Source organism: Anser anser (genome assembly GCF_964211835.1).
Source record: "Anser anser genome assembly, chromosome: 6".
Classification (NCBI taxonomy): Eukaryota; Metazoa; Chordata; class Aves; order Anseriformes; family Anatidae; genus Anser; species Anser anser.
This window is the reverse complement of record NC_139726.1, coordinates 658,304-682,282: the sequence shown is the minus strand read 5'-3', so window position 1 is coordinate 682,282 and position 23,979 is coordinate 658,304. Positions and strand designations below refer to the sequence as shown.

Sequence of the window (23,979 nt, the reverse complement as noted above, 5' to 3'; positions counted from 1 at the left end):
TAAATTCCCAGTAGACACAGCAACACAGGGCTTGGTGGATTTAATTAGCTTGCCTGAACAGTAAAGTTGGAACAACTCCCCCAAGAAGACAAGCCTTTGAGAAGTAGCTTGCGAACCTGAATAACCATGGACATAAAAAGCAAACAAAAGCAGCACATACTATCAGCAAGTACACTGCATCCCTTCCAACTCTAAATGCTAAGAAAGTGGAAGAACTTTCAAGAAAAAAATAGTATAAAGTTGGAGACTTTTTTCCCAAGTATCATCAGCAAAACGTCCAGAGACCCTCAGCTGTAAAAAAACAGTGCCCCTGCGCAGAGCTGCGCACACGGCTGCTCTCAGGAATGGCACGTGCCTTTAACACACCTCCCAGAACACCTGGTCTTTTCGGTCTTTGACTAAAGGAGAGCACACCTCTCAACCAGTGAATGAGAAACACTGACAACTCTTCAGCACCCCGGAAAACGCAGATGTGCGTCGTGGTATACGGCACAGGGCTGCTGCGCGCTCACAGGTGACTGAGGAGAGGCCTACTGCAGGACAGCACACACGGCACCGCCACACACAGCCCACGTGTACACACGCGTGCAGCGGCTCAACTCACGTTCTTTCTCAGTTCTAACAAAGTTTCCAACCACAAATACGGTGGGTGCTCCTAAAATAGCAGCAACGTACCACCACGTGTTTGACTTTTTCAAACCTATCATTAGAGCCTGCCCACTGGGAATATAACTCAGTTTCTTTTCCTCCCCTCCTCCCACAATGAACAAGTACACAAATACAAATTTTCTATTTTGGAACCACTAACAAAAGCTAAATTAGGGAAAGTGTTCTGAAATCAGGCAGCATCCATCACGTTGATTTCAAGTGCCGTTGATTTCAAGTGCCGGTACACAAAAACCCAGACTTAAACGTCCTGACTAATAACTTGCTAATTTTGTGGAACTTGAAAAAAAAGACGTCAGACAGATTCCTATAATCAACGTTCTGTTCCTTCTCCGCCCGCAGCAGCGGCGGTGTACAAGTGGTGGTGTAAAACCCAAGCCTTTAATCGCAGCTCATCTGCCTGGAATCACTGACGGCATTCACAGCCAGAGGCCTGAGGGATTTTCTCCAGAGGCACGGCCACGATCTGCCAGACAAGAGCTGTGCCTTCAGTAAAGATCTCTGTCTAGCCCTCTAGTAGCGAGGGTTTCAGCGCCGCCCAGCGAGCGAGACATCTCTGCGTTAGCCAGCCAGCAGGCGTGCGGGCCGCAGCAGCCCGCAGGCCGCCGCCAGCCAGCCCTGCTGGTCAGTGACAGCAGAAAGGGCCGCCCCGCAGCGCACACCTACTCGCCTTCACCCGAGACATCCTCAGGCTGCAAGGAAAATTCACCTGGCTTGCAGCCTGCTCCAGCGCAGCGCTTCCCTCGCCTCGTGACCCAAGGACGCTTCAAGACTGAGGGAAACTCGCACAAACCAGAGGAAGAGCTCTGGCGGAAAGCTGCCTCCCCTCACACGCCGCTCTTTGGAGCGGCTCTGGAACCCCAAAATGGTTCAAGAAGCAACCGCACCGGCCAGTTCATCTGCCCACACAGAGCAACCTGACATCCCTTATAGGCAGTGAACTAACGCACTGCAGCCCTGGACACACACCCCATCCTGCGACCAGACTGCTCCAGTCTGAAGGCAGGGGAAGTGGTTCAAAAGACACGCGGAGGTGGTAGGCAGAGCCACGTCGCGCAGCGTGACGGCCCAGTAACGCTGACTGTGCACGTACACGTGCACTGCTACAGATCCCAGCACATCAACGGCCCCATACACATAGTTACCTGCTGCAGAGAGCCCACGCGTACAGATGCTCCTTCGTGACAGTTGTTACTCCTTGTGCCCAAACTGCTCCTGTGTTTACTCAGGTGGTTCTCCAGCTGCATGGTGTATTACCACCTACCAGCTGGTCCTTCCATCGTTAATGCTCCTGCAGCGCCACTTTCCCCTAAGCAGGCTGAGTTTTACTCAGACCAGAGCTGACTCAGGCTGCAGACGCAGCCCCAGCACCGTGCCCCCTGCCGCTGTCTCAGCGGGCTGCCAGCTGCGCCAGGCCTGCAGGTGGGAGCCCGAGACAGTCAGGCACTGCTTCCGTGCATGCTTACTAACTAAACACCGTGCTGCACCAAGATGTTCTCAGCGTGCACAAAGCCAACTCCAAAGCGTTGCTTATTCTAGCAGTATTTTCACAAAGTGAATCCAGCCGTACATGCAAAGCACAGCTTTGCTGGCATACAGCAAATCCACAGAAGAGGCAGTTGTGCTGGATGCTGCCTCTCCACAGCTCTCATAGCTATGCTAGCAAGTCTGTGGGACAGGTGTGACCAGCAAATGCCACGGGCCAGCTGCAAGCCAGAGATGATGGCTGAAACGCCCAGCTCCCCCAGCGCACCCGGTCAGAGGAGCATACCTGCTGCATACCTGCTCCACAACAGCTCCAGGCGCGGACGGCTGTCAGGCCAGCTAGCAGCCAGGCAGTACACGCGGGCAGGAAGCCAAGCTCAGAAATGCTTCCATTACCTGAACGCATGTGCTGCGTATATATTTGTTTCGTAATGCAGAGTCGCACTGCTGCACTTTCAGTCTATGTATATTGCGTACACCTAAAATCTGACTTGCCACACAGATTCACAGGAACTTCACACAGAGCTTTGTATTCAAGTAAATTTCACACACAGTCCATCATTATGGAAGTGTTGCAGCTGAAGTTCCTCTGTTTTGTTTGCTTATTCACTTTGCAAAAGTCAACAGTTAGAGTGCTGACTCTAATCATCTAGGTATTTAAACACCACAAGATACTCCACATTGGAAATTCCATTTTACTGATTACAATGTTTAGCCCTCTTTAAAGAGGTCCTTTTTGTGACTGCACAGAATATGCTATGCTGCACAGTGCTCTTGTGGGCAGGCACAGCCCAGCCTTTCCAATCTGAATCCCCATGACACCAAAACAGGAGATTTTGGGAACTGGGTTAACTATGGAAATGTATACATGCAAGGAAACAAAGATGAGGAGTGTTTACTTCTATGTGAATTTTGTTTCACAAGAACAGTTACTAATCTACGCAGTTTTATTTCATATGTTGTATCCAACTCTCGGATTGTAAACATTTTGGTAACTGTTTGAACATCAAGTTCTACTCTCTAAAGAGAAATACACTATAAAATGTTTCTAGGAATGCACCTTGATTTTGAGATGATCTCTTCACATCTAAAAGAATGCTTTGTGTTCTAACCGAACAGCTAGTAAAATAGGCACTAGGCCACCTTTTCTTACTCTTACTGAAGCAACAGCTTCTTAAAGTTTTTTTGATTTCAGTTAACTGTAATTTGAAATAAACGCTACGTTAGCTATGTGATATGATCAGCAAATAACAAGCTAATACAAACCATACAAAAAGTCAAAACATGCACCATAGTAAGAGTCAGTTTTCTTTCTGAACTCGGTCTCTAATTAAAGTACATACTAAAGAAGGGTTTTACAGTAACAAATCATTTCCTCCCAGCAATGCAGCACCATTGCATATCCTTTCAAAATTTCAACTTGCAGACAGACCCAGTACAACAATAGTACATGCATTAATATTTAGAGAGAACGCAGTCAGGCGAGTGCTTGGAGGGATAACCTACATGCACCCACAAGACCTCCTCATACGTGGCTGGAAAATATAGGCAGGCGACCAAGAACTGAGGGAGGTATGCGAGCCTTGAATCAACCAGGCCGCAGCTGAGACCTGACTGAATGGCCATGCACATTTAAGAGAACGACTCTGGACATTTGCATCATCCATCTCAGGCACGGGGGATCGCTCCTCCCAAAGGGGATGACTTCCAACCAAATTACAGAGGTTACAAATCCTACACCAAGTCGCAGAGCTGCTGAAAGCTCTAGGAGGGTGAAAAAGGCTTCATATTCAAAGGTCAAAATGTTCAAAAGCAGCTGTATTATTTTTCTTCTTAAATGACTAGGATTAGGGGTAGAGGTGGGATCTGCTAGGGCTTCATCCCTTAATTAATTGCAGACAAAGGAAAGCAGACATGCAAAATTTAAAATCACTTGAGTCCATTCAGCTGTACATTAGACAACTTTTTTTTGATGGTTATCTTGCCTTTATGATTCCCTGTGTACGATATTAAGTATAGGCATTACATTATATAGAAAGTACTGTGCTTTAATAGCGGCTTAGTTTGCTGGGAAATGAAAAAAAGCTTATTTCCGTACTTTACAGGGCTAACAAAGTAACACAGAAGTTGGAGCCATAATAAAAACTTTTATTTTATAAGTATTTTCTGGACAATCAAGTAAGGAAAAGACATTTCTGCACTTGGAATTCTACCTAGTTTTGCCTTTTTTAAAAAAAAGTCATATTTATTTCCACCTTCTGAAGCCTGCTAGCAATGCAGGAACAGTCAAGCATCAACACCCAAATGATGCCTGAAGATATGCCCAGACATTTTTGCTCACGGAAAAAGGGTAAAATAACAGTCAAGCCCAACTACGAGTGAAAGGAAAAGAACTGAACTGTGAAAGAATAGATTAAGAAAAACAATGAGGAGGCTTTGCAACTTTGTTATTTTGTGCATATATCAAAGGAAAGACAAAGTAACTGTTCTCCACCAAAACAACCCTCTCTAAACAATTTCAGGAAAGCTCATAGGAAAGCACACAGTGCCTGGTACACAAAACCATGCTTGGGAGCGGGCAGCAGAGGATCGACATCCATCCATCCATTCATTCCCCGGCCCGCCGCAGACCACCACGAACAGGGCTGTGCTCCTGGGCTCAGCCCCGCCACTGGGGCTTGCAAACGCCAAGCAGCACCGAAAGGCATTTGGCAAACAAAGCAGCAAGCTCCTGCATTGCTGTGACGAGGCTTCCTCACCAACCAGGCAAAACCTAGATGAAAAAGCATCAACGAAAGTTTGCTGAGGGGTTCACTAGGTATTTCTGCCTCCCCAAATGCTTCTGTACAACCAGCTTGGAAGTAGGAGACCGCTTCCAAAGAAAATAAAACAGCATTACTACTAGCACACGTGAAGAGGGGGAGCAGCAACATTAATGAAATGCACTAGACAAGTAATTGCTCATAGAAAATTCACCACAGGAAGTCTGGGGGGGAGAAGGGAAGGAATAAAGCAAGGAAAAGGAAAGCAAGACTGTCGCGCCTCTTCTACAAGAACTTTCCCAGGAGCTCTCACCAGGGAGGGAAGCGCAGACCCAGGCGCGCAGTCACTGGAGCTGCTTCCCTCAGCACTGCCGCCTCACACCACGAGCAGGAGGCCGCTCTCCGCAGACGTCCCTCCAGCTGGCACGGGTGGATGGCCACGGGACGACAGCACCTGCACATCTCCTCTCTGCACACACTCCTGCCCCCACGCTACACTTTCCACAGCCCCTTCCAGCAGCACATCTGGTCCAGCTTTGCCTTTGCTCCCAGCGCAGGCACAATCCTATACCTCTGGCTTTAGGATCACAGACGTTGCCAGGAAAGAAGGAACAGAAAAGGAATGTCTCGGCTTGGATTTAGTAACTCTTCTCTTCCTGATCACCTACTTGCATCTTTTCAACACGACAATAAAGTTCTCACCTCTAAAACATACTTTAAAAAAAAAAAGAGAGAGAGAAGTCAGATCAAACAACTAAGATTTTAACACCTGTAGGGCAGCTTTGGAAGGTAGAGTGGTTTACTTATTTTGTCCTATAGGCTGCACTACACAGGCAGTGCAAGCGTGTGATTACACACGCTATACAAGTAAAGTTAACCAGAAATTCCAACAAAATTAGCAGTTTGATTTGTTTTCCACTAACACCTGTCCAATGTTCCTCCCTGTTTAAGTTTTGTCTTAATTGTCTATTCATAGGCATGACTGAAATCAAACACTAAACCTCCGCATATCTATTTTCACCTTTCACTATCCCTTCTAACAATTCCACTTAATATTCTCCGCCTTTTATTCTTTGCATCAGCATTTGAAAGCAAACATATTTCAGCAGAGTATTTCAGAAAGAGGTTTGACAAGGTAAATAAAAAAGAACATCATCTGCCCCATCCCTGTAAATAAACACTTCCAGGCCAGGCTGGGGCTTTGAGCAACCCAGTCCAGTGGAAGGTGTCCCTGCCCATGGCACGGGGGTGGAATCCGATGGACTTTAATGCACTTTCCAACCCAAAGCATTCTGCAATGCTATGATCAATACGCCACAAACACTAGAGTCACGTCACAAGCCACTTGAAATGCATTTACAACTGAGAAAGAACCATCTGCAGAAAACGTTTACTCAGTACTGAAAAAAGGCTGTTTGGAAGCAGCCATCTCACACAACTTCCAGAAGCCTTCAAATGAACCATCACCACCTCTCCGTGGCAGTGGAAATACCCTTCTCCCACGTTGCTGAAGGAAATCTTAAACGCACTGCATGTCTTAAAATCTTTACAAGCACACAGCTGAATACCAATGGATAACCAGCCCCTCTGCATTTCCAAAGACTTTACAAAAGCCGTCATGGAAAAGTTATCAAACCCCATACTAAATGCTCCAAACAGAAGAATCTTCCTCGAGCTTTAACAACCTCGCTTTAAGAATGCAACTGCACCGGGGCCCACAAGCTGCAAAGAGCTGCTCCTTACATACAGCAAAAGTTGGCCACCCAAGTCAAGTTTCCCATTCCACTCCCCAGGCCCTGCTAAGACCTATGCCAATCGTACATACTATAGACTTTATACGTAAACAGGCAACAAGTATCCTCTGAAGCAACTCAAAATGGAGAAGCAAACACAGCTCCAGCAGCAGCAGCTACGGCACCGCCACCACGGCACTCACCTTGCACACTGCGGGGGGGAAACGCCAGCAGCAGCAGCACGGGAAGAATCATAACTCCATCTATCATCGTAGGCCTGGGGAAAGAGAAGAGACTTGAGAGCTGTGTACACTTTCACTATCATCTCAAAACGTAGCCACCCCAAAGTCAGTGTTTCTCAATGTCTCATCAATTCCTTATACAAGACTCAGAACAACCAAGCTTGGTCTTGTTTCCTAAATGAGTTATTTCCTTCATCTACAAACCTTGTAATTTACTGCAATTTCTTAAATGTGATTGGTTTTTTTAAGAGTCAAATATCATTTGCAGCTATAGTGCATATTTAGAGGCGTGCTAACAAAGACGTGAACCCTTACAGAGCCAAGCAGGCACATGAAGTAGAAGATAGGCTCTTTCAACCAGGTTAAATAAGAGTTAAATTACTGTGAACTTAAAAGAAAGTTCTGTAAAACTGTGTATTGTTTGGGCTTTGAGAGAAAACAAAAGATCTGAGCCAGAAGACTCTGAATAACTTTCTTTAACCAGCAGAAACCAGTGCTAGATGGCAAGAAAAAGCAAGCTGTCTTTAAGGGAGAAACCACTCTTGGAAGTTTCCAGCTTCATGCCTCTTTTCCAAGGGCTTCCCTCTCAATGACCTAACTTCATTTCTCTGCTATTGAAGATCGGTAACTACTTCTTTTCTGAAAACTCAGAGTGTTTCCAGCATACCAGCAAAGGCACATGTTCCATCTAAAAAAAGCAAATAAAGGAGTGAATTCTCTTGCATACTTCAAATCTTTTCCAGGATACTTGGTCTTTACAAGAACATGAAAGCTCCTCTTTTCACTTTGAAGTAAGAATTACTTAACAGGCTACTGAAAAGAAACTCTTCTGTCTCTTATATTCTCCACTGAAACGATCACCATTGCAAAGGAACAGAGATTAACTACAATCAGCCTTTGTTGGGACTGAATCCAGCAAGCAGAGCCAGACAACTCAAAGTCCCTCCCGTCCTGCGCTGCTTCGCTCCTACAGAGACACTCCGGCCTAACCACGTGCCGTACGACTGCCACCAAAACAGCGGGAAGCACTACGCTCAAAGCCACTGCTCTTGACCAAGGCACCGAGTCATTACTGTTCCTCTTACAAACAGCATTTACGTTCAGTTACTCAGATTAATTCTAATTAAGCAGATGAAAATTGAAGAAAAAAATTGATTTGCCATTTTTCTTTCCGATATCTTCTGTTGTTGCCTTTTCAAATCATTAGCAGGCTGCCTAAGTGCTTGGCGACTAAAGCCAAGCCATTTACTTCCGTATTTATTTCCTGACATGGATTTGTTTTGTAGAATAAGGGAAAGATTTCGGTAATTGCTTCATCATCAGTTAAGATTGTCAAGAATTTATGAACCCGAGTGCATGGAGCTTTAGTTCTTACGGAGGTTCTTTGCCTAAAGGAAGGACCGAGCAACGCTCACCACCTCACCTCTAGCAAATTTAAACTCTCGCTTTAGCACCCGCTCCCTAGGTAACATCGCCTTCCTCGTTCCTGACGCGTGGCCAACGCGCTCTTAATGTGCATCAACGCATATTATCGGCCTTCAGCAGTCACACTGGAAACAGAGTAAAACAAAGTCCTATGCAGCGTGATCACTGAGCAACCAAGCAGCAGGAGGTTTGAACTGGAAGGAAGCTGTCCCCGAGAGCGGCTAGCCGCTCAGCGCCCTGGGTCAGCTCAGCGGGGCCCCGCCACCCGCGGCCGGTGTGGAGCAGGAGCGACGTCGCGCCCCCCCCACACCTCGCCTAGGCGCTTTTCTCAGCATTGCACCTGGAGAACTTCCTGCAGGCCCAGACGGAGGTGGCTCAGGAGATGCGCCCTCTTTCTTTCAACACGTCGATGGCTCAGAGAGCGGAGGCAGAAGCTTTGATTCCGAGGATGCCGTCCCGCGGGGCCCTCGAGCAGGAGGAGCGGCGCAGGAGGGGGCCTGGCAGCGGGACGCGAACGCGAGGCAGAGGCAGCGCCAGAGACAAAGGAGCTGAGCGAGCGGGGCGACGCTACCAGCAGCACGCTGCTCTGCCAGGAGTGCCGAGCCGCTCCCTGGCGTCCTACCGGTCTGCAGCTCGTGGCTGCATCCTCCAGCGCCTGGTTAAGGACAAGCAGCGCTCACTGTTTCCTCACGGCAGGGCACCGTCACACCGCCCCGTGTGCTCAGAGACCCACACGCGCCGCGGCTTCGCCCACTGCCCCTCTCCTGCAACCATCGGCGCCCGCAGGCCCTCCAACAGCCAGCCACGTCAGCCCGGCGCCCGCCAGGAACAGGGCGCAGCGAAGGGGACAGCGAGGGACTCGGCTGAGCTCTGCTAGGAAATGAGATTAAAGGCACGGAACTGAACTGAAGGCAGGCTGGAAAGAAGGGATTGAAAGCACGGGAAGCAGCCTGCATACTGAAACCAGGAAAAACGCGCACGTATTTGTTTTCAAACAATTTATATCAAAAATGACTGACAAAAAAAAAAAGACAGAAACATCATATGGAAGCCCTGGCCCTTTATTTCCCAGAGGGACGAGGAGGAGGGAAACCCACGCTGCACCCCCGCGAGGTGGCCGCCCACCACCCGCAGCGGCTGCTCTGCATCTCAGCAGGGGAGCAGCAGCACTGGCACAGTGCTACAGCTGGCCCCGCACGCCCCGAACACCACATCCCCCTGCCCACACTCGTGCACCAGGACAGAGCCAGCGTGGGCTGTAGCAGCCAGCAGTTCATCTATCTGCAAGCGTGACAATTTTTAAGCAGACCTTGGCAAACAGATTAAATAAGGAAAAAGGCCACAAAACCACGATGACAGCAGTCGTTCCTGATCCGTTGTCCAAAGCACTGCGAAAGGTTCCTGCGCAGCAGAGCCCAAGGATGACTTCACAGAAGAGCACACCCAGAAGGACACCAGGACTTCTGCTAAACAAGCGCGCGCCGCCGAGGCTGGCACCGGGACCCGCGTGCGGGCAGCACAAGCGGCTGTGACTCAGCCGGCGGAGCCTCGGCCCGACCCCGTGCCCGGCGGAGGCCTGCCGAGCTGCCGGCAGACCACCACTGCTTGTGCCGGCCTCGGCGTTAAACCCTGCTTCTGCAAAGCTCCGGCCCTGTGAGCGCTCCTCTTCCCGGGCGTCTCAGAGCACCCTGTCTGCTTCTGCCGCACGGAGCCGTGCCAGCGCACCCGCTGCATGGCCTCGGCACGGCGCCTGGGGAGCAAGGAGCCGCGAGCGAGCCGCTGGCCTCCACCACACAACTCGCATTTTCCTTCAGAAGTGATCTGAGAGTAAGAGTAACCGCTAAGAATTCAAAAGCGGCCCTTACCTACGTTAAAACCTTGACGGCTCCTTGCCCCCTGCTGCAGGAGAGCAGGACATTTCGGGCGGGATTAGCGGGGGGAACAGGGGCCCGCCACCAGCCCCTGCCAGCACCAGCCCCAGCCTGCGCTGACCGCGCAGCTGAAGCCGTGCCAGGCACCTCGGAGCTGCCGCGGCCCCTCGCTGGCTGCCATTCTGCGCCTGTTCCATCAGCGGTTAAAAATAAGCCCGGGGAGCCGGCCGCACGCGGCAGCCGGGGGCGCAGGGACAGGGGGGGACCCGCGGCTCCCGCCCGCTGCTCCTTCGGAGGAGACCCAAGGCCCGCACGCAGCGCCACGGCCGCGGCCAGGCTTCTGCTCCGCTGCGTTGTCAGGTTATCCCGGTCCCAAACCCAGCAGGGAGAGAGCTTAAGGCTCTGCCTCCACTGCTTTAACAAGAGGCTTATTTTTAAAGCACTTAATGTACATAAGAACAAAAATCTGTCTCAAGTAACACCAGCAAGCATGTCTCTTCCACTTACTATTTGTTTAGAGAAAGAAAATAAATCTGAACATAAAGAACAAAACATTCTTGAATGAATCTCCATAGCAACGTAAGCACACAGACTCAAACACCAGGTGGTGACTAGTCCACGAGAACTTCTTCTCAGGGGAGGGAGGGGGATTTCACCCAGACAAAGGAAGAGGAACTAGAAAGCAACCAGCGAATAATGCACAACGTTTATTTTCCTTTCTAGGCATATCAATCTTCACTGTTACTTGTCTGCAACTCTTCGGCATGTCCTACGCTGAGAGTCATCACAGCTGCAATAACCACTAGATGGCATTCAAAACATGAGTACCTGGGATTCCTGCACGCCGTGCCATGCTTCCTCCCACCCCGATCTCAGAAGCCGTATGGCAGAGCTGGACACAGGATTCTGGAAATTCCTGTCTACGTACAGTGAAAAAAAATATTTCACATTTTCCCCTAGAAAAGCACGTAATTAGAAAATCTGAAACTTGCTACAGGTCCCAATAGGGAACCACTTGTAAAGCGGCAGCGAACAGATCCCCAAACATCTGCGGGACTGCACACAACAGAGCGAACCTAGCTGCAGATCGGGCAGGTATTACTAGAAAGCCAGCTCTGGATTCCTAAGAAAAGATCAAGTGAACTTTTCAGGAGCATAAATAAGCAGGAATATGTCAGAAACCGTGCAGTTAAGAGTACTCAGTTTAACATACAGATGCACAACTAATTCTTGTAGGTTCAAGAACTGACAGAATTCTTGGTTTCTATTCATCAAGTCCCAAAATTTTAAAGGATCTGTTCTGAAAACCCTGCTCCCCACGCCTTTTCCAGTTCCGCGGCAAATACATATCCCTTCCTCTTTTCTTCCTAAGACGACCATTTGTCTCCTCCCCAGACCCTGCTCTGTGGCCCAGTGCGGCAGAGGAGGCAGCCCCAGGACGCAGAGCTGGGGCTGACACCGACACGGGCTGCTGGAGGCTGCGTTTGGTCTCTGACACCACCGCCCTGGTAGAGCGAGGAACACGCCAGATGAGAGAGCAAGTCCAATTAGAGAAGAAATTTCAGATTGCATTTCATCTTAATACGACACAGACATGGGAACACAAACTATTAGAGGAGTTCAGACTTCTCTGATGAGATCAGAAGCACCCACATATCACTGACAGTCCTGGTGGCAACTGGCCAAGAGCCCAAGGGCTGTACATATTTTGCATGTACCTCGCCAGATTTTTATCAAAAGAAAACATCCACAATACCGGGTTGTAATTCTACCATCCACGGTAGCCACACACAAGCTAAGTTCATCAACAGCCATGTCTTTAAAAGGAAAGATGTGCGTTGAAAAGTAATAATTCACGTTTGGTTGACTGAATTGAAGCTCACACGCACGAACAAGCTGCCTCAGAGCAGCACATAAAGGCACTGAGTGTCACAGAGTGGCAGACGTGGGTGCTCCGTCCTTGCCAAAATTCAGCAAGACGAAAACTCAGCCACAAAGCCTGCCTGGTACCCACCTGCAAGCGCACCGGGCACACATCGGTACTTCACAAAGGACTGCCACCTCGAGAGGCTACGTGCTTCAAACGGCCACAAACTGCAGGCCGTGAGCATGCAAGGTGCTGGCTCCCCTATCCCCACCACATGCAAAGCAAAGCCCTGACACTGCTGAACACAAATAAAGTCGCCAGGAGGCGAACAACCCATAGAATGTAAAACATCAATGAAAGTTACAAGTTCCTTCTTACCAAGGTATAGCTCTGAATATCCCCATGCACAGCCAACCCCTAGCGTTTTAAAAGGAAGACGTAACCACGCACGAGAGTAACTTACAGAAATAAAATCCTGCTCAGTCTCCCTCCCGGCATACGTAAGTAAGAATACGTGTGTCACCCACTGCCCTCAGCTGACATACCAATCACAGACATTGTTTCTAACTTGTTCTCCCACGCTGTACATCCACAATGTCTGGGGAAAAGAAAAACAAAAAACATTTATCTAAGAGGAAAAATATCTTACCTAGGCAAAAGCGGGCCAGAAGCAGGGAAGCCTTCACTGCCACTTGGAAAGAGGACAGAAGAGGACAAAGCAGGAGCAGCAGCAGCACCAGCGGCTTGGTGAGCGGCTGATGGAGGCCTGGGTCACACCAGCACCCACTGCTCCTGCGGCAGGGGTGACCCCAGGACGAGCAGGGCAGCCCAAGGCCCAGGGTGCACAAGGGGCACAGAGAGCCCAAGCCCCAGGCCGGGTCCCCACGCGGGTCAGCTGGTGAGCAGCTGGGATCACAACCCTGCGCGCGGGCAGCGAAACCTCTGGGGGGCTGAGGGAGCCATTAGGGAGAAGGGGCCTGTCATCAGAGCAGAAGCCCTGGCGGTAGGCAGACACTGCACCCGTGTGGCTCTCGGGGGCAGCCTGACAGGGAAGGGCTTACTCAGGAGATCACAATCACAGGTGTTTTTATATCGATCTGAAAGTCCCAACGTGTATCACTGCTGACCGCTGCCTCTGAAGTCACACGTGGGTCCTTCCCCACCGCTTACTGCCTTGCAGGTAAGTAAGTTCTCCAGCGGGCAGCTATCAGGATTAACACCGCACCACGGATAAGCCTCCCTCCGCAGGGCCTGCACGCAGGAACATCCCCGGGAACACTCCCTCAGGACGGCGCTGCACCTGGCTCACCCACCACCTCATCGCTGGGAGCACCCTGAAAGTTCGGGACGGTCCCACACGCGCAAAGGGCCAACTGCACGTGGGTTCGTTTATGCAGGCAAACAGCAAGCGGCATTTGCAAGCAATTTCATGAGACAGCCAAGCGTGACGTAGCTTCACCTCCGTGTCTCAGGCATCGGGCAGGTATTGATTTGAGACATGCACGTCAGATACACCTGTTACTGTTGTTTCTCACATATTTCAAAAGCTCATTAAGCACCCTAAGCATTAGACAAAGATGTTGTTTGATTACACTACACACATTTTATTGCTGCACAGGTATTACATGGAACACGGCTGCTGCTAGAGGGGAGCACTGCGCTCTGCAAGCGCCACGAAAAAGGCTATTTTGTAGTGTGCGGTGGAAATTCTCACGGACATTTTCACTGTTAAAAACAATTGAGAATTACAGACAACCTTGGGCACCACTCACTGTGGTGAGGCCGTTCCAAATGCCCACACAAATCGAACAATTTCCATTAACATCTGGCAGCTTAATTTGTGCCAGGACCTTGGGCACAAGAGGCAAAAAAAACACCCACCTTTCCAATCTTGCTACCAAACAGTCCTTTTCCCACCAGAACTGTTCTTTCTCAGTAGCCAGTATCTGCTGTCAGATCTCAGCACAGAACTTTAATAAACTCTCTCCGCCCTAAACACAAAACCTGGATTTATCCACTATAGCTGTGCACAAGATCCAAACAAATATTTTCAACTGACAAGTTATCAGAAGTTGTATGTAAAAACTCTTTCCGTATCATAACATTTCCATTAAAAAAATGCACACTGACAGCTACCTGCTTTTAGCTTATTTGAAGTCAACCTCTTTCAGACTTGGCCTGCTTTCACCCAGCAGGCAACGCTTTGTAACGAAGATTTTATCCATGCAGCATATGACAAGAGTTCAGCAGAAATGCACTTTCGCAGCTTGCAGGCATTTCATACGCACTACCAAACACTGCTTATACCCCATTCTGGGCGTGTTTGCCTTGGCAGATGACAGAAACAAGAGGTATGGGCAGAATCACCAAGCTTAATTCGTATCTGCACAGAAGGGGCATGCGCTTCAACACAAGATCAAAGTCAAGTTTGAGCAGGGTACGGTTTCGCAACCGGCTGGGACCAGCGTAAGGCAGGGGAGCCAAGTCCGGCCCTGCAGCCCTGTCCTCGGCTCGCCGCCGTCACCGACCACACTCCTGCCCTTCCCTCCTGCCTGCAAGGCCGCAGGGTGAGCTGCCCGGGAGCCCTGGTCACCGCTGCGCTCCCCCCGCGCATCTCGCTGCCGAGGGCCCGCGGCCCAGATCCCCACCTCAGCTCGCTGCCAGGGACCTGCCCCCAGATCCCCACCTCAGCTCGCTGCCAGGGACCCGCGGCCCAGATCCCCACCTCAGCTCGCTGCCAGGGACCTGCCCCCAGATCCCCACCTCAGCTCGCTGCCAGGGACCCGCAGCCCAGATCCCCACCTCAGCTCGCTGCCAGGGACCCGCGGCCCAGATCCCCACCTCAGCTCGCTGCCAGGGACCTGCCCCCAGATCCCCACCTCAGCTCGCTGCCAGGGACCCGCAGCCCAGATCCCCACCTCAGCTCGCTGCCAGGGACCCGCGGCCCAGATCCCCACCTCAGCTCGCTGCCAGGGACCCGCGGCCCAGATCCCCACCTCAGCTCGCTGCCAGGGACCCGCAGCCCAGATCCCCACCTCAGCTCGCTGCCAGGGACCCGCGGCCCAGACCCCAGCACAGCTCGCTGCCAGGGACCCGCGGCCCAGATCCCCACCTCAGCTCACTGCCAGGGACCTGCCCCCAGACCCCACCTCAGCTCGCTGCCAGGGACCCGCGGCCCAGACCCCAGCACAGCTCGCTGCCAGGGACCCGCGGCCCAGATCCCCACCTCAGCTCGCTGCCAGGGACCTGCCCCCAGACCCCAGCGCGAGGTGGGGGCAGACAGCTCCCGTGGCAGCGGAGCCGCGGGCTGGTCTGGAGTCACCGTGAAGACGCTCCTCGGGTCCCCGCGAGAGGAGGAGACCGAAGGGAGCTCTCCATCACCACTCCCCAGCTCTCCAAATAAAACAGACTTTGAGCAAAGATAACAATCTGCCAAATAAAGGCACTCAGAACATCTCTCCAGGGCTTTGTTTGTTTCGTGCTGCTTCTAGGCTGAAACCAAGTTCCGTGCCTGCTGCTCACTTTCACTTTCCCTTCACCACCCAGCTGCCTCCCGACGGAGGCCGGATTCAAAGCCCTGCAGCCAGGCTGCTCCGCTGCTGGCAGGCCGCAGCCCCAGAAGGTACAAATACCTGAGAAGGTGCAAACGGCCACCCAGAGGGACCGCGGCAGGCTGGGGCAGGGGGCCCACGTGAACCTAAGGAGGTTCAACAAGTCCCATTCGGGGTGCTGCACGTGGGCCAGGGCAACCCCAGACGTGAGTACAGACCAGAAGAGCTCCCTGAGAGCAGCCCTGCAGAGAAGGCCTTGGGGGTCCTGGGGGACAAAAAGCTCGACACGAGCCAGCAGTGCGCGCCTGCAGCCCAGAGACCAACTGTGTCCTGAGCTGCATCACCAGAGGGGTGGGCGGCAGGGGAGGGAGGGGATTGCGCCCCTCTGCTCTGCCCTCGTGAGGCCCCACCTGGAGTCCTGCGTCCAGCTCTGGGGACCCAGCACCGGAAGGGTGCGGGGCTGTTAGAGCAGGTCCAGAGGAGGCCACAAAGATGCTCAGAGGGCTGGAGCACTTCTCCTTCGAAGAACGGCTGAGAGAGCTGGCGCTGTTCAGCCTAAAGAAATGAAAGCTTCAGGGTGACCTCACTGCAAAAGGGGACTTACAAAAAAGATGGAGGGCTACTCTTTGCTCAATCAGATAACGACAGGACGAGGGGGAATGGTTTTAAACTAAAAGAGTGGAGATTTAGATTAGAGGTTAGGAGGGAATTCTTCGCTGTATAGGTGGTGAGGCCCTGGAGCAGGGTGCCCACAGAAGCTGTGGATGCCCCATCCCTGGAGGTGTTCGAGGCCAGGTTGGATGAGGCCCTGAGCAACCTGATCCAGTGCGTGGCGTCCCTTCTCATGGCAGGGGGCTTGGAACTCCGCGATCTTTGAGGTCCCTTCCAACCCAAGCCATTCTATGATAAACAGGTTCCTTTTAAATGACATTTTGCTCTCGAAAACCTGAACAACCGTGGTCAACTTTGGGAAAGTTTCAAAACATCAGCACGATAGGGTACAGCAAAAATATCTCTGCACTGCAGCTTTACCATATGGTCAAATGCTTCATCACCACGCTGGACTGAAACCAGGCATTAAAACCACCGCGCTTATGTCAAGTTCCTAGCCCTAGAGAAGTCCAAGGCTGTGTCACGGTTTGTGAACTCTGCTGTGATACCAAATATTCCCACACAGCCCTGACCTGCACTTTGTTTTTAAACTCTTCCAGAGAATTACGTTATAATTTCACCAAAAATACATGAATGTTGAAGTTGCAGCATAGATAAAAATCGACAACTATTAAAGTAAGAGCAGGACGTTTAAAGTCTTTTTATTAACTTTTAATATCATCAGATTGCCTATCAAAAGTTTTTCTGAACACCTCAGCCAACATAAAACATTTCTGAAAACAAGTCTTTAGCTCTGGACTCAGCAGGGAAAGTCCTTTCCCCCCCTCAAAGTCACAGCAGTTTGATTTGTTTTCCTCCCTTCCACCCCCACGTTTTAAATACACATCTTAGTCTCGGGCTGTTACCATGTTTTGGTTTATTTTAGTGTAGTGGCTAGGGCCTGATTATATAACATGAACAGTATTTAATGATCACCTCTCACCCTGGCAAGCCCAGCCAGAAGAAAATGCAGTCTGAATCCTCCAGATGTATTAAGCGGTGTCTCACTGCGGGCTAGTTCTGTTTTCACATATGCAGGGACTTTAAAAGGTGCAAATGCCTTTTATTTTCAGCCTCTGATGTTATCAAGCTGGATCATTTAAGAGCCAAACACCAAGTAAGGGAATTCAAGGAATGCACCAGAGCGCTCGGGCACTGTGGTCACTCGGTGACCCCTTATCTATTTCGGTGTTTCACCCCCAGTAAGGAACCTCATCCGCACATCAGTAGTCCCAGCCCGGACTGCCTGCCCGAAAATCTGAACCTCCACGACTACTGTCACATTGTCTGCAATGTCAACACAAGAACACTACTTATGACCCTTAGCCCAAGCATCCTAACCAGAATGAAACTCATGGTATTTTGACACAATTCAGCTGAAAAAAAAAAAATATATATATATATATATATATTTTAATCCATTTAATTGCTCTGGCAGAATAACTGCAGCTAGACCCAGCAAACAGAGCTGTTCACTAACATGAAGCCACCAAACCCAAAAAAACCAGCAGGACAGCGAGCTTCCCACCTCCGGCTCGCCCCGATGGGCTACGCGGCACTAGCACGGCGTTCTTCAGGAGTGATGGGCTGCTGCAAGCAGGGAAGGCTAAGGGACGTGAAAAAGTCAGGTGATTGTTTTGGACACACTTTAAAGCTTAACTACGCCAAGATATCAGCGAGCCAAAGGAAGCCAGATACAAATTAACAAAATATTTTTAGAGCAATCAGACTGAGAACAGAAGTTCCTAACGCTCCATAGGCACGTGTCCCTGAGCAGCCTTTTGTTTCACCAGATTCTTTCATTAACTATTACTTCTGGAGTCCAAAAAGCTGAACGTAATTAGCAGTCCAGAAAGAAGGAAACACCCTGCTACATGAGAAAGCAGAATTCTTCAGAGATTATATTACACCACCACAGAGTTCTAGCAATATTGTTCTACAATTTGGTCTTGCCTGTTCGGACAGGCCAGAGCCATTTTCTTCTGTTCTTCAACACAAAGTACAGAGATCAGATTACACCACAGGCACGGTGGTCCATCTTCCTGCTTCAAAGCAGAGCCATACCAAGGACGTGCACCAGCCCAAAGACCACCTGAGCTTCTGCCCCAGCAACTCTTCTGCTTCCAGGGACATCGTACAAGCAGGACAACACCTCACAGAGGCGTACAGAACTTCGTTACATCTAGAAACATGACACTGGGAGTCAACCATCGCTTCACGATGAAGCGACTCAAAGATGAGTTGAAGGAACTCGTAGCGAACAGCTTTATTCTTCGCCCTGTCTTAGAACTCCAACGAGATCCCTGTCCCTCCCCGAGCAGTGGCACTAACCTGGTTACTAATGATTTTACTGGTGATCTTCACACCACAGCTTTACCCTTTGCTCAGCACGACTCTGCCTCGCTCCTTTCCCCTTGCTCTGCTCCTGCTGCCTCAACGCATCCTGGAAGCTGTCCTCCTTTCTCACCCAAGGTTTCATAAGGCTCTGCAACCTCCACCATGTCTCCATCTCTGTTCCTCTCGAGTCTCACCTGTGCCGGCCTTGCCTACAAACACTGATGCAGCTACCATCCAGACCTGTACGCTGAAAGAGCCTGAGTTGTTCTCCAGCCCAGACCTTTCCTTCTTTCCAAATTACTATCTCCTGACATTCCTTAATTACCATTTTAGCCACACTCTTCTTGATCTTCCAGGCGAAGATCTCTGTCCCTCCTGGTAAAAGGAATTAGGAATTATCTTTTCACAGTCCCAACAGACATTCATTGTTGCCATAGTACACAACCCTCAGTCTAATAATCGGGCACCTTGTCACTGCTCCCTACAACAAATTCTAAATATCTACAGTTCTGACTCTTCTTATCGGAGCTCTGTGCAATGTCTTCCCTTTCTGTGCTATGTCTTCCCTTTTCATCTATTCAGCTATAAGCTTTCAAATTCATGCATCCCACACGGCCTTGCCAAACCTGACTGTACTTGTGTATTTTCAGAAAACTGTTCCATACATTTTAATTGCTGCTAAGAGATGCCAGAAGTAATCGATCAAATTACTATCCACCAGCTAAATTACTGTGACTGCCCTTGCACATACTTCTAGCTGCAAACTGCAAGTCTGGAGTAAAATGCGAGCTAAATTTCTCTTCACAGGCAAGCGCAGCTTTGGATTTCTGAATGAAAGACCATCAAGAAGTCACTCATCCGTGATCACATACAAACTAAGCTGTGCTCTCTTGATCAAAGCGAGCTTGTAACATACATCCACTGGCACTTCCCAAGGCTCAAAATCTCAACACAGAGGATCCATCCGAGATCGTTGTGAATCGTAACAGACTGAATACAAGTCAGGGAGAACCTTCTCCAGCTGCTTCAGAGAGGAAGTGCCCACGTCTGCTCTGAGTCGAGAGCTCACCTCACTAAATGGGACGCAATGGATTAAGAGACCATTCTGAATCCAATACGAGAGAAGCATCTTTCACAGAGAGGGCGACCACAGACCTTTTTTTTTTTCCGGTGTCAAGAAGAATTCAGCATAAATCCATTTTTCTCAGAGATGAGAGTACATGAGTTATATGAGTGAATATAGAAAAACTTCCAAGCAAACTGCTCCCATAAAAAGTGCATTTCCAAAGCTACAGTGAACTAGATTTTGGATGCCCTGGATAGTTACTCTATCAACCCCTCAGTGCAGCTGGTAATATCGATGAAGAGGTCCAACAATCAGTGTCAGAAGGTTTCCTCCTTAGGTCTGTGGAAATGCAAAGGATGGGTCAAGTCAGGGATCAGCAAGGCCAGACCTACCTCCACAGGAACCCACCCACTGTTCACCTATCTCCTGGCCATAAAACAGACTGAGTTTCACAGTGCAAAGCTTCCCACTCAAAGAGAAAACAAAGAAGTCTCGGGTTCCCAGCAGCACGGGTCTAGCCCTGAGAGCTCTGCGGGCTGCAGGAACACGGCTGCGGAGGTGAAGCGTCGCTGCCATGCCTGCCTATGGGCACGCACTTATGCCAGGAACCATCCCAGCCTGGCTGGACTAGACGCTAAGGAAACCACAACAAAATGGACTGAGGGATCTGAAGCTATTCTCAGAAAATAGGCCAGACCGGGCACGAAAACATCTGGGCTTGGCTTGAATCACGAACCACATGAGCGAGACACCCCAGCACTGCCTCCGGGCAGCCAAGCGGAGGAATGCAGAGCCGCACAAAGGTAGACGGCAGAGCCTCCTAGACCCAGGCAGTCTTTCCGCATCTTCCACATCTCCTGCAAACATTTGCAACAGCCTGCTTATTCTGAAGCAATTCCTGCATCCCACTCCTGTAGGGTTTCCAAGGACAGAGCTCCTGTGGCACCAGGCAGTGCTTGCACAGTCACAGCCACTCTGATAACCAGCTCCAGGCACAGACTCCTACTGCTGGGGCAAAACCAAGGCAAAACAGGCTAAATCATTACAATCCTAGCCTGTGTTAACGCATGCATCCAGCTGGCTACGACTGCACGCACACCAGCCGTCTGTAAGGCTTACACCGACACACACCAGTTCCCTCCACACCCACCACCGCACAAAAACAAGCCCTTGTCTCAGCAAAGTACGCCAACTGTGACGTGGACGAGTCATCCCGATCCCAAGCAGCAAACACAGACATGACTTCAGACACCTCCGTAACTTCAGTGAGTCAGCGTAAGCACAAGTAACTTCAGCTTTATGGTACTGAACAGCTTAAGTCACCTAGGATCTCTTACAGTAGCTGCTCACCAAGGTAAAAAAGACTGAAGGACATCTGAACCACATTTGAAGGGGCAGATGACAGGGGAAGCTGCCCACTGACCAGAAACTTCTGTTTTCTAGTCTCAGCAATGGATTTTTTTTTTTCCAAAGGAAGAAATTAGCAGAACTGGAGCAGCCATTTAAAAAACAAACTGCTCGTACATTTTCAAAATAAGCATGATGGGAGGAGCAAGTCAGGAAAAGACAGGGGACGCACATTTATGTACTTACCCTCACAGCACGGAAAGCCAGCAGAGTACGACGCGCAACCTGTAGGCCAGCACGGGAAGCTGCATTCCTGGCCACCGTCTGTACCCAGTAAGCGTCCCAGCAGCTTTGCCCAGCACGTGCTGCTGCTGGGAGCTGCACAGCAAGCAGCCGGCACCTTCGTGCCCCCGGAGGAGCCCAGCACACGCGGGCCCAAACCACCTCGCAGCGAGCAGAGCGCTTCCGAAACCCCACGGGTGCCCCAAGGCGGGCCGGACACCACAGGGGCCATGAGACCATCCGCCCCCAAAACGTCCGCGAAGTCCGGATTTACTGCGGCCGCTCCACCCCAGCCTCCCGCACCCAGGCACGCGCCACCTCGCGCGCTGCAGGTGAGCAGGCAGGACCGAGGCGCGTTGGCAGGGGACAAGGAAGGGGACTAAGAATTAACTTTTAACTGGGGAAAAATGAAAAAAGAGTTGCACACCCTAACAAACCCCACTGCTATCCGAGCAAGTTAACGTTTAGTTTTCCTTTAATACTTCAGTCTCTGCAGCTGTCTCCTCTCGCAGTTGGCACTGATCACTGCCAATCTGGGACTTATTTCCAGTGAAGACAGCATTGTTTTATTGGCTACTTAGGCAGAGCATGCACCATTAATGGAGTTTTTATCTCTCCATTTTCCTGTCAGTACAGAACCAGCCAGTCTGACTCTGTTAACATTAAGAATGCTTATTTTTTTCCCCTCCATTCACTATCTTCAAGCCAAAACAACATCTGGAACTTCAGCTTGCCGTACAAAGAAGGGAGACAGATTAAAACTGGAAAAAGCTACACATCAGTTTCCAGAGCATTACATGTTTCTGCTTTTATCCAAGTTTCCCACATGTACCTTCCAAAACAGCCCTGCTGGGAGGGAAGAAAAAGTCCCTCACACAGACAGCACAATGTAAAACCTTTTCCACTTCAAAATAACCTCAAAAAGGATTATCAGAAAAATAACAGGAACAAAACTGATACGAAAGTTTAGAGTAAGAATTTACCATAGCTCTTTAAACAAAAGAAAGGTGACATACCAGTGACCTAGAGAAGGAAATTAAACAAAGAAATACTACTGGTGTGTGTTGCTTGATAAAGTAATGGAAAAAGTACTGGCGCCATTGCAGCACACATGTATGTCCCACTTAAGTGACACTGGAGACAGCTGCCTGGTAAAGTGCGCTTTCTGCTTAGATCACATCCAGCGGATCATGAAAATCAATATAGAGAAAAAACAGAAAGCCGGGCCGCAGACACGCACAGGAGTCAAGCATGTACCAACTAGCACCAGCCTTCTCTGGAGGAAGACGTGCCAAACAAACACAGACTAGTTTTTCCAACAACATTTATTTAACTCTCAGTAGTTAATTAACAGAAGCCACGGCTGCTGGTTACTCTCTAACCAGCCGGCGCGCCGAGGACCAGGGACTCGCGGCTCGCCGCGGGAGGCGGGTCGGGCCGGGCTCCCCGCAGCAGGCCGCGGGGGCACAGCGCTCGCCCGGCCCGAGCCGGAGGGGCTGTGGCGGCTGCCTCCAGCCACCAGCGGCACCGTCCTGACGGCAGGACCCCGGCAGGACCCCGAAACCCGGCCCCATCGGCGGGAGCGCCGGGCTGCGCTTCCTTCTCTCCCCTTCCTGCTCAGCGGCGGCCGTGAGCGGGGGAGGCCCGCTCATCCCCAGCGGCAGGGCAGGCCCCCCGAGGAACGGGCTGCGGGAGGCTGCCGGGCTGCTGAAGCGCTGCCAAGCCCGGTGCTTTTTTCAGCTGACAATCACGTTAAGTGAATGCGAACCACCAAAGCAGGCCACAGTATGCGGTTTCAGGAACAAACAAAATATATGCTGGGAATTTCTACATCCAGCGGAGTTTTAACGTAACGCTGAGTGGAAACCAATTGAAATAGCTCCTAGCTGATAGCGGCGTGATGGATTCCGTTCAGTAAGGGAAGGACGGAGTGCCGACCGCTGCACCGTACAGCCATTTTAGCAGAATCTCACAGCAATGAGATCAGCTTCAGACAGACATCTCCTGCCAACTTCAGTCAACTTCGGGAAGCAGCAACAGCATGCACTCAAATGCTGATTTGCTACTGAACGCCCACAAAAAAAAACCACCTCTGTGTAACGCTTCAGAAATTAGTACGGGTTTAACAGACCTGTGCTTTACAGCAGCTGTCGGCTGTTCCCGGGGCACCCACTGACTCCGCAGCCATTTTCTCTTTCGAAGGAAGGACGGGGTAACACGGGTACCTCGGGAGCCCCAGCACCGCGAGCAGCAGCGCCACCCGCGTCCGCACACAGCTACACGCTGCTAAGCGCAACAGGCCAGCTACAGCCAAGGGTGCACATTTGTCATCGCTGCCTTAAACATATCAGCCATCTGTATCCATTGTATGAATAGACAAAAATTACTAAAACATCTCCGTAACTCCCAGACTTTCCTGAACAACGTGAACTTATTTGACAGTTGGAGCTCGTAAGAGCAGTCATCCCTGCCCATCTGCGGGTCATTTACCTTGTGTTTGTGCAGCATTTGCCACAGATGTGGATAAGACTGCACTCATTTGGTCAAAGCCCTAGCACATCTTACTCTTCGCTGATGGAAGGGACTTTTTTGTCCTGCCAGCATTTTTCAGAAAAGATCAAGTAATATTTCTCAGAATCCCAGAAGAAAAATAATCAAGACCATGGCTAGCTGAGTTTGAAACTCACAAACCAC

The 23,979-nt window shown here is 50.4% G+C and overlaps 1 protein-coding gene and 1 long non-coding RNA gene across 6 annotated transcripts in view; both read right to left on the bottom strand.

The window, feature by feature from the left end:
- ACVR1 (activin A receptor type 1) overlaps nucleotides 1–23,979 on the bottom strand; it is a 73,821-nt gene that overhangs the window by 28,415 nt on the left and 21,427 nt on the right. For 2 of the 5 annotated variants that reach the window (XM_083841723.1, XM_083841722.1), the window contains exon 2: nucleotides 6,850–6,923. In XM_083841723.1, coding sequence (XP_083697849.1) covers nucleotides 6,850–6,916 — 67 coding nt within the window. In that variant the 5' untranslated portion in view covers nucleotides 6,917–6,923. Of the gene's footprint in view, nucleotides 1–6,849; nucleotides 6,924–8,653; nucleotides 8,961–10,178; nucleotides 12,459–21,249; nucleotides 21,536–23,979 lie in introns of those variants that run through there. The other 3 variants (XM_083841726.1, XM_083841725.1, XM_083841724.1) reach the window with 3 other exon arrangements.
- On the bottom strand, nucleotides 786–6,841 carry LOC310901684. Its single transcript, XR_014586033.1, has 2 exons — nucleotides 5,227–6,841; nucleotides 786–4,924 (listed from the first exon to the last, which is right to left on the bottom strand). It is a non-coding gene; the product is annotated as an uncharacterized lncRNA (long non-coding RNA).